This window comes from Ambystoma mexicanum, chromosome 2q (assembly GCF_040938575.1).
Source record: "Ambystoma mexicanum isolate Mex_15411 chromosome 2q, UKY_AmexF1_1, whole genome shotgun sequence".
NCBI classification, from domain to species: Eukaryota; Metazoa; Chordata; class Amphibia; order Caudata; family Ambystomatidae; genus Ambystoma; species Ambystoma mexicanum.
In genome coordinates, this window is record NC_090924.1 from 823,802,247 (window position 1) to 823,813,411 (window position 11,165).

Genomic DNA, 11,165 nt, shown 5'->3' on the forward strand with positions numbered 1-11,165 from the left:
GATCATAAAAGGGACGAGAGTGAATATCACATATGTAAAACAAGTGTTGCTCATCAGAAGGGAAAAACAGCAAAATATAATACTGAAAACTACTCTCTGACACTGAAGGAATAAAACGAAAGTACACGTATTGCAAATCTTTAACTCCTTATGAGATTGTTTACAATTGCAACCCTCAGAGGTTCACTGTTAAGGATCCCCCCCAAAGATATTCTTGCTCTGCCTTGCTAGCTTCATTTTAACTTAATCAGCAGATGGCAGGGACAGGAACAAATTAGTATTTGGTTTTGTATAATCTTGTCTAAAGGCCTGTTGTGTGCAACGATTTGAGGTTCTAACATGAGACTAATAATTCAGGCCCAGCCCCAGAAGGAAATCAACACTGTTGGTGTCTGCGGGAAAGCAGATTACCCCAGGATTGTCCCGAGCATAGTCATCCATAATAATGATAACTTATAATTGGGTTTCTTCCATTTCGTAGTGCTGCAAATAATAGGTGTTACCATTACTAAATGTTATATTTTTCAATGTATTAACCTCAGAAGCATGAAAGGTTTAGTCGACTCTGCCGGGATTCGAATCTAGCATGCAGGTTGAACACTGGTCACAGCAACGAGCACTTACATTGCAGGGCTATCCAATCTGCATGAAGCAAGGGCACATATGTCAAGGTCTAGCCATCAAACCTTTTTGTTGCAAATTCTGGCTTATAGAGCCTTTGAAGAAATACCATTTAGAAACATTACAAATTGGCAGGAATAACAAGATCATTCTGCACATATTTTGGTAAAGATTACGACTTTGTACAATACATTTATTTTGAATTGTTGCAACAAACGTTATCAAATAGTTTGATATGGAAAGCACAAAATGTATCAACAATGTGTTTTTTAAAAAAAATAGAGTGTTGCTCAATGAGGCAGCACCTCATTGATGTAGTTGCTTAAGCCATATCCTACTGGAAGTCCTTACTTAAGCCACAGCAAGGCTACAAAAGTAAAGAGGATTATGTAAGGTACTTTTCATCATTGGAGGTGCCTTTAATAACAATACCAATGGCCTCAACAAGTTTGAATTGGAAGGAGGTGAAGAGGGCATCAACTATTTTTGATAGAAGTCACAAAGGAAAGGTTTGATGATCTCTTGCTAAATTTCACTTTAGTTCATCCCCCAACTAACCTAGAGCTCCAACTCCAAACAGAATATCCACCACTTTCGAAATATCAACTTCTTGAAGCGGTGGGTAATATTTTGCAACCCTGGTTAAAATGGAGGTTACTGTTTCTACATCTTTACCCTTTAGAATTTTTAAAATATCAGGTGACAGCCCACAGTTTTGTTCAGTTGTGCTCGAGTCTGGATCTTTTGAGGACTGCATCTCTGAGCTGATGAAGGATGAAAGAGGGATTAGCTGAGAGGATGGGGTATCCCCACTTGCTGGGGGGACATGAACGACTGTAGACAAACTACAGTCAGTGGCCGATGAGGCAGGTAATTCTGAAGGCCATATTTCACTGTTTCCAAGACTCCCACCAACACGGGCGGGTGACCTTGGTCTTGAAAAATCATTTGTCGGACCCCTTAAGGAAGAGCTGGTGGGCAAGGGGTTTAGATTAGGAATTGTTCCCAATGATTGCAAACCTTCCAAATGTTTAGGTTCTGGTTCAAGGTTCCGACCTATGTGCGAATGAGAAATATCTAAATTAAGCAAACTTGGGATTCTCTTTGTGGATACATCTTGAGGCCGTTGTGTGTAATCACAAACTACAGGTCGATTAGAGGATGCGCTAGGCACATGGGGAGGAAAATATCTGTAAATGGGCAACAGTGAGGGTGGGGGAAATCCACAAACAGCTGGGCTATACGCTTGGCTATTACCACCATTTTCAGAACCGTATTGTCCAACGGCTTGGGGCAGATTAACACCAGGTGGTGACCAGGCAGCCCGGGCATTGAGCGGCAAAGAAGGGTTATTTTCACGAATTTGGCCGAAGGGAAAATGTAGTGGTGAACTATTAGACAACAATAGACGTGGGATCAAACCAGACATTACAGGCTGGGGAGTTCCATAACTTTGACTTGGCCACTGAGGTATTGGTTTAGCAGAACTTGTTGAAAATCTTTTTAGACGTTTCGATGGTATCTCACTGATGGGACAGTCCGTTTTCAATGATGGGGGAGTCCACCTTTTTTTGTTCACACTTTCATGTACTGGACAGTCAGCTTTCAAAGATGGCAGATTTTGTATTTTTTTGTTTGAACTTACAAAATGAACCCCGATTTCTGAGAGAGTTTTAAGTATACAGTCTAGAAGAACACTTTGTCTTGATGAGCCGTCTGTAGGATTTTTACCTTGCAGTGGCTGTTGAATCGGCATATCAGTTATTAACTTTGTAATCCCTTCTACAGCCTCGATTTCCTTTGCGATTTTATCAACACATTCACTGGACCAAGATCGTATCTGTCTATATAGAAACGGGATTGTTTTTTTTATGTACTCTTCCTTGTGATGCTGGCCATTTACATGGCTGAAGATACTACGGCCGTACGTGGGCAGGCTGCACAGAGAACACTTGAAATAAGGGTTACTTGCATTACTAGTATTTAGTTTCAAGTACTGCAGACCAACAATTGTCCCTTTCCTGTTGGGGTCATTGAAGACATCTTCCAAACAAGTTAATGTTTTTTCAGGTATGTAATCAAATAAGTTTAGGCACATAAACTCTGACATCCTTTTATGCTTCGATCCACAATAATGCTGATTAAGGCTCACCTCGGAGCTTGCTGGGACACAGCAAATTTTGCAGACAAATTGGTCGGAAACCTCTTTTGCAACGGGCTGCTTTCTTGAAGCCATTTGTAGTATGATGTTTGGAGACACTGATATTGGATACAGTGCTGATATTTTCAGCAAAAGTTACAACCACTGGCCCAGATCACCTCGTCTCAATGCGGCTGGTTAAGAGGTCCCTCGCATATCCAGGAGCGGATGCCTCAATCAGAATTGGGGCTGCCCGCTGCAGAACCTTAAGCATATGTGAAGGGTTTTCTTCCGCCAATTGCAAGCTTTGTCAAGGATCTTCCTCTGGCTCCTACAGTCTTGGTGAGATCTCGTTGTTGTTCACACTTCCAACCTGGGAGTTCGCCTCTTTAGGACTTATTCTCGCACAGATATTACCACTCCAGACTCTGTTACGCTCTTTTTCGATCACTCTTTTGAGGTGTCGTTCTGTATCGGTCTTCGAACAGAAGTGGATTCTAGATATCTCACACTTTTACAGACCTTTTGTCGCTCACCAAATGGTTTTATGGTTTCTTCACCTTTAGGTCCAGGTGTGCCGCCCTCATATTTCGTCCACAATCATTCGTCCCCTTTTTAACAGTCAGATTTTGACGAAACAGTGCCACTTTTGTACCTCTAGGTCTGGGTGTATCTTTCAGTCATGAACCGGATCTGCAATCTTGTATTTTACTTCCGGGCTCAGATTATTTTCGTTTTTGATCATGCAGTCTGAATTTAAGACGCGTTGCTTGGATATGAAGCGTTCGATGAAAACTTATTTTCGTTTTCCCAGCCGGGGTTCTGGTCGTATTCGCAGAGACACTCGAGTCGTTACGACTCCTTGTGTGCACACCCGCGTCTCACACTCATCAACCCTATTTGGAATTGGAGGAACTACGTAACAGCTTCCGTACTGCCTCTGACATGCTGGGTAACGAAGCTTGCTGATTCTTGAAGTCGACCAATCAAAAACCACACAGCCTGTGACTGCAAGAAACTGCCCACAGGGTTCTAATAAAAAACTAGAAGGCCAACATTCCACCGAAAACGGTGTCAGCCCCGGACGCCATGCTGGTGGGAAAACACTGCACTCTCCATTGCAGGCTATAGCTCAGTTATCCACCAGCATGGCGTTCACAGCTGCCAACTGAATGACAACCACATTATCCAGAACTCTGTGCTGACAAGTGGCTGCCTCACATTTTGCTGTCATGAAGTATGGACTATTAGCCCTCTAGTTCTTTATTAGAATTGTGTAACGAGCACACGTTCATTGTAGGTCGGTACTCGGTAGCCATGTTAGAATGGTGCTGGAGGCACAGCAATTACTGTTATTTCAATGTTCATCTATGATGCTAGATCCACAATGATTAGTTATTTCAAAATTTCTTGGAACGGAGCGGACTCTGTTCATGGGAATAACATGCTATTTTAAATGTTAAATGTACACAAACACCATGCTAATTATTACTGACAATAATTGTATAATTGTTTCTTCAAACGTATTTTAAACCTTTCTTAATGTTACTGGCATAGATCGTTTTGATGTATGCCTTTTTTCAATCGCTGAAATGGTATCGCTCCACCATGCTTGCCAGCGCTAGTAAAAACGTGTCCCGCATCTGCACTGTTTCTATTTCTAAACAATATCGTTTTATTGTGAGAGTCGACATACAATTGGTTGTCGGTGTCCCAGTGCCGTATGAACAAGCAACATGGACGTTAGGGATTGGCTGGGAAGAGAGTTAATAACGAACTTTTAAAGCATGTCAGGCACATGGATGTGAGTAGAACTAGAAACGTGTGCTAGTACTCCTGTGACTCGTTCCACGGAGATTAGTGCTGGCAAAATACGAATGGCTGTCAGATCAGGAACCGGAGCAGAACGAATACTCGGGTCCTAGATGAAAGATAGGCAAACACGCCACGGGGTGAGCAAGGAAGACGGCAGAACCTACGATAAGTGAGAGGGTGAGACCGGAACGCCTCCCAGGTTGGAGAGAAAGAAATATCAGAGGAAGGATCTTCAAGAGAGAACGAGTAGCCAACAAAGCCCCCCCTGTACAGTACCTGACCAATACTCTCCACAGTGCCCAGACTAGTTGTGGTTACGGAGTCAAGGACGTTGGTGGAAAGTGTCTTGTGATTATTCCCCACTGAAAACAAAAACTAGCGACCGTATCCAGCTCCCATCGTAACTATGGGATCAAAGAAGAAGCCCGTCTCTTTCAAGCGTTCGAACAATCTAATCTGTAAGATTTGCAGTATAAAATGTAACTCTTTAATGAGCCTTAACCATCATTATCAAGGAGCACAGCATAAAAAGAAAGAACAATTTATGAGCCGAGGCATGCTTGGCCGCTTACCTAAAAAAGAAGCAATGGAAGAGGTCTTCTATAACCCCAACAGAAAAGCAGCTATTATTGGCCTGCAGTATTTGAAAGAATTTACTAACAAGAAGGGTAATCCTTATTACAGTTGCACGTTGTGCAAACATGTTATACTTTTTTCCAGTTTGCACCTCCATCTGGTTTCCCTCGTGCATATGAAAACGTATATCTCAAAAGCATTTCCGTTTCTTCTTCAGCAGATACCAGAAGAGTCTACTGTACTTGTTGAGAAAATTGCAGAAGCAATTGAGGCAGTGGAAGGACTTTCAAAGTACAAAGCTTCCTTTACCATTCCACAGCAAGAGTCAGTAAGCATGCCTTTCAACAGTTCATCCAGAAAAATTGTCAATGACCAACTTATTGAAAAACTTGCGGAAAGTGGTATGCATTTTAAAAATCCATCCGAAAACAAAATCACGCTGGCCCATTTGGAAATTGGATTGCATCATATTAGTGTCCATCACAAGAAAGAACTTCAACATGAACATTCCCGCACAGCATTATCTTGTGCTACTCCAATGTCATCTTCTCCACTTGCTAGTTCCTCTATACAATTTTCCATGGAAGACAAAATGCTTGAGAATGAGTCACCTTTGCGCATGGGACAAGCTGCGGACACTTTCTCGGGCAATGTAGCCGAAGTTGTGGGTGACTATGTTTCAGAAAACAGTAGTATGCAGCAAGACTGTAGACCATTTGATTATGGATTTTCCTCATCCATAATACCTCCAGTCTATGGTTCTCCAGGGTTTATGCCATCTGCTGACTCATCTAACACAAATGTGGATTATAGCTCTTGTGGTTACATACATCAGATGCAGAGTCAATACACACAAGTAATCCCAGATTCTGTACATGCGTATCGTACTGCTGAGGGAAACAATTACATACCAGAACCTACATGCACTCATGCTGTGGCCAATTTATACAATTCAAGCTCATCGCTCACTTGTTCTTCAGGGAAGTTTGCTACAAATGATTGCTCAGTTCAAGACTCTTCTCGATACGTTGGTAGTTCTATCCGAGATGCACCACCTTCAGAATCTGCTTTATCATCAAGTGACTGCACTGTTTTGAATGAGCGGTCTTGCTATCCCATTTCAAACAGTGATTCCCCTGCCTCTCAGGTATCACACCCTTCCGCTACTGCAAGCTCACATGTGACGCCTTTGCAAATCACAGAATCGAGCACAACATGTAGCAGACTTTCTCCTGACACTTTAAAAATGCTTCAAGGAAAGGATGTAGTAACTGTAAAATCTATTTTAAACGACCTTTCGAGGCATTGCCCACCACTTAAAAAAGTTAATATAGAAATGTTGGTGGATGTTCTTTTTGAATCTGGAGCTCTTGGCTAAAATAAAGGAAAAAATACAAAATGAAGTAAATAATATATTTTTTGTTGCATAGTAGCAAAGACCTTCATTGTTCCTTTGCAATTCTTTTGTGGCCCTGGCAGTGATGAAAAGGTACTTTTTTTGAGGGAAAAAAATCCCTGCACTAGCCCTAGGTTGCTGTGATTTAAGGGATGATTTGCAGTAAGATGGGGCCGAGGAACAGGGCAGAGCTCTGGAAATTATCAACACCTTTTTTTTATTTTTGAAGTCTGTGCTAGTATTATTAGAAGTTGTACTTGGTGACCAAATATGTGATGGAACATTTTCAGCCACAATAATTAAAATAACTCATGCTTGCAAAGTGTACAATTGCGATTATTGCACATTCCCACCAAATTATGTGTTTTCAAAATGTGTTCTGCAAATATTTTTCTTACGTTTTGCTTATCAATTAGATAATGGAATCTTAGAATGCATGCTCAAGATGAGACCCATGTTTATTTGAAAAAGTAAAAAAGAAAATCCAAAGGATAAACCGAGGTAAAACCAAAAGAAAATCCTGATAAAAAACGAGGAAGACCAAGGCAGCAAGAACAATAAGTAAATAAGGGTAGAAAAAGACTGAAATCTGACATTGAGGACAGCTGATATCCAAAACTTCACGGCTTAACAGCCTTACTGGAATGGTTGTTTGGAAATGTAAGTTTTTAGCAAGTGGCTTTGTAAAAGCAATTTAGAAAAAACAAAACGCTCCCCAATTACGCCTACAGGCAGGTGTTGGGTGGTCCAAGTTCCATGTAGAAAATGTAATAACAATAATCTCCTTAGTAAGAGGAGGTACACAGGGAGTCTACTCCCCAACACCAATAGATGACTAAAGGCAATATGGGTAGGTGTATCCTTTCTGGAATTATGTGGGGCCAGATGTAATAGTGATCTATAGTGAGAGAGAGCAGGATTTGGTAGAGTGTATTGGAAATATACTAGGGTCACGTGAGCAGCAACTGAACCACTTTATAGTTATTTACTTAACACCCTGACAAAACATTGGATGCTCGGATGTCTACACAAATAATTAAAGATTAACAGTTTAGCAGACACTTCAAAAAAATCTTTTGGTTGTGCAAAATTACGTTTCTACCATTTGCAAATTATCATAGTTCCTATGCTAGATTGGACAGAATACAAGTAGCGAGGGGCGCTGTTGCACGGCTGCAAAATGGTTGCTGCCTGAAAGGGCTTACATCCAGCAACAGCAAACATCCTCTTCCATTGTGGTTTGTGTGTGGTGCAGACATTAGCAGTGGATAGACAATAAAGCGCGGCTTTGCCTGGACTCTCGCTGGGCACCAGAGCAGCTACAAGCAGTATTTGGGCACGTTGATCTCTGTCAGTGCCAGCCTGACGCCTCGTCTGCGTTGGCCATGGTCAACTGAGGGACGTGGGATGTGTGCTGTGCCCCTTCATCGGCCTGGCGGGATAAGGCCTGTGGCGTGCACCGGCTGAACTGGATCCAGCGACTGTCCTTAAGGACACATGAGTATGTGTCTGCAGCATACTACCGGGGCCCTGGTGTGCATAGGTGGTGCTTCCCCCTCCCCGTTGGTTGTGCACGCCGTGGCCTGTGCCGGGCCTTGCAGGGTTACATGGGACCGCTCACAGGCACACTGTCTCTTCAGTCGTGCCCTCAACCTGGGCTTTACTCGGGCCGTTGACCCCTCTCCTGACTTGGCTGGGCCCCTGGTGGCCACAGAATCCAGTATCCTTTGTTGTACAGGACCTCCCCCTCCCCTTGGGCTTGGTGGCCGCCGGGGGCCCTGCGCCTGTTCCACGCCTATCTATAACCACCTTGCCTGCAGGGCATGTGTTGCTCCTTGGCAGACGGGCACGATAGAGCAATATTGTGTTTTGTTGCTGGCCACCTAAGCTGTGCCGCCGCAGCCAGTCACCTGTGGGCGTAGTCACTGCGTCTTGTGTCTTAAGTTGTTTGGTTAATTTTGGGGGTGAATATGCCGGTATGTTGGTGTTTCTGGCGTGATTGGGGGTTGGAGGTTGTTTCTTGTTTAATGTGCTTACATGATCATTGTTTTATGCTGCAAAACTATATGGCAAATGGGTGCGCAGGCCTTCCAGCAGGCGGTAACTGTGGGATGCACTGGTCACACTGGTGTACCTAATTCTATGATAAGACAGGAGGCTCATATTATGCATTACAATCTTTACTCTGAAACCACAGCAGCAAAGAAAAAAACTTTTACAAACAAAAAAGTTGTAAAGAACAGAACTAAATAGAGTTCAATGGCAATGTATGGGAGTTCCCCAATCCATCATGGAGGACAGGTCATGCCCTGCAGGCGACCAATGAGCAGGGACCCTTCTCCATATAAATACATTACTCCAATCCCAACCCCTCTTTCTTTGCTGCTGAAATCCACCGCTAAGTCAACTCCTCCTAGTTCTTTCCTTAGTCTGCAATTATGGAGTTTAGAGTGCTATTTATTTATGTTATTCATGTTATATTGATGAGTTTGGGGATTTATTACACTGTACTGTGGAAATGGTCATATATTTTTCATGTTCCGTTGGTAACTGGCTGAGTGCCGTGTTCGCGTGCATACATTGTAACGCTCCGCTGCGAGCCTTCTGCTTCTGCAGTGTTTGTTTGTATTTCTTCAGCCCTGAGCGGTGTTCTCCCCGTGTTCACTCCCTGCCTCATAAATCAGGCGGCAGCGAAGTGTGAAATTCATTCCCTCCAGGCAGTTGTTATCTTTAGCAGCTGCCCCCAGTCCCCGGAGCCAGCGCACGTCTCCCACAGGTGGTTTGGGAACACGTGAAATTCTTTTCACTTGGGGGAATTTTTTGTTTTCTACATGTTTGTTCTATAAGCGGCTGTAGGAACCAGCGCGCATTTTCCACAACTGTAAAGGTTGCAGCTTCTTGTAGTCATTAACTCAACGCGCGTCGCGTGTGTGTGTTTTTATGTTTACACGCTGCGCGCGCATTGTCATTAGATGCATACAGGCTAGGCCTGTCCTGGGATCCGGCTGGGGGGGCAGTTTGCTAGGCCCTTGTTTGATGGGAGTAACTTCCATGAGCATTCCTGCAAAGGGCAGCTGTGTCCTCTCTTTAGAGTTCAACGCTTGCATTTCTACATTTCTTAATTTATTTAGATGTATAGTGGTGTCGTGTAGAGTGATGTTTCAGCACACAAGAGACATAGCTCAAGGAGAGGGTTGCAGTTTTACCAGGCCGAGGGGCCTCGGTTCGCTGCCCGCCTTTGGCGAATGTATATTTATATATTTATGTATATGTATTCACATGAATGTTTATATGTGTGTGTATATATATATATTTAAAACTTGATATTTTATTTTGTGTTCATATTGATATTTCAACTTATATTAACACTGGTTCGCCTACTGAAGAGCCTCATACACTGCCAATTCTGCAGTTTTTATTTTATTTATTTATTTACTTATTTCTTAAGTTAGGTGATTTGCCTTCACTGTAGGTCCCATAACCTGTTCGGTTTCAGGTTCAGCCTGAATTGTATTGCGAGGTTACCCCCTCATATACTGCAGATTATCACGCCCTGCTCGGGCGAGCAGTTGGAGGTGCACTTGCTCAGTGTTTCCTACCTTAAACTTGACAGTTTTCTTTTGTTTGGGTGCTGCTGGTGGCAGTTGTCATTATCTTCCCTGGAAAGGTGCAGTCACCTGCTCGGTGGCAAGGTTGCCTGTGTTTTCTGCGAGGGGTCCCCTTGTATACTGCTGGGTCCACACTCTGCTAGGGTGAGCAGTTTGCGGTACACTTGCTCAGTGTTTCCTCCCTTAAAGTCGGCAACTTGGGTAATTACCTTAACTGGCGTGCACCATAACCTGCTCGGTTTCAGGCTCTGCCTCAGTTCTAATGCAAGGTTACCCCCTTGTGCACTGCTGATTATCACGCCTTGCTCGGGCGAGCAGTTGGAGATGCGCTTGCTCAGTATATTACTCCCTTAAGGTCGGCAGCTTTGTTTAAGTGCTGCATATGGCTGGCGCCATTGTTTGTTCTTGTAGGCGTACAGTAACCTCGGTTTCAGGCTTCGCCTGGTTTATACTGCGATGTGCTCCCTCATGTACTATTGGTTGCCACACCCTGCTGGGGTGAGCAGTTGAGGTGCACTTGCTCAGTGTACGCTTTTGATAAACAATATGTTTAAGTGTTGACTGGAACACATTTGCGTTTTTCAGAATTGTCAGTGGCCCGGATAGCTCAGTGAGTATCAGCTTATATAAGGGCCGGGGGTTCGGACCCCTGTGAGGGCGTAACCCCTCTTCGTTGGATATATTATATGTTTTATATATTATTTATTTATTAAGTACTTTAAAGAAAAGAGTGTGTGGAAGCGGTTGTAAACAGACCCATATGGGGGGGTTGTACCTTCCTCTCTAACCATCTCTCTGGTACTATCCTTCGTCTTTCAGTTAAAAATTCTGTTGCCCTTTACCTTAGTTAGTTCAGGACAACTCAGTTCTTTCCTTAGGTTTTGCTTCCCCGACCTCAATTGCTCCACCCAATACCTGTGCTGATTAAGCTACAGTATTTTCTCTCAACATGAGGAAGAAAAAAGAGTGTCTCTAGTGAGGTCTGCAGGGCTTAAGGCTCTCTTTAGTG

At 43.3% G+C, this 11,165-nt stretch overlaps 1 protein-coding gene across 1 annotated transcript; it reads right to left on the reverse strand.

The window, feature by feature from the left end:
• Window positions 1-781: 781 nt before the first annotated feature.
• LOC138569767 (uncharacterized) lies at window positions 782-3,720 on the reverse strand. Its single transcript, XM_069648040.1, has one exon. The coding sequence runs from the start codon at window positions 2,855-2,857 to the stop codon at window positions 1,175-1,177; it is 1,683 nt and encodes a 560-aa protein (XP_069504141.1). The 5' UTR covers window positions 2,858-3,720; the 3' UTR covers window positions 782-1,174.
• Window positions 3,721-11,165: the final 7,445 nt, after the last annotated feature.

Excerpts from the sequence above, each read along its gene's own strand:
- LOC138569767 (XM_069648040.1), bottom strand. The coding sequence starts at position 2,857 with ATGGCTTCAAGAAAGCAGCCCGTTGCAAAAGAGGTTTCCGACCAATTT.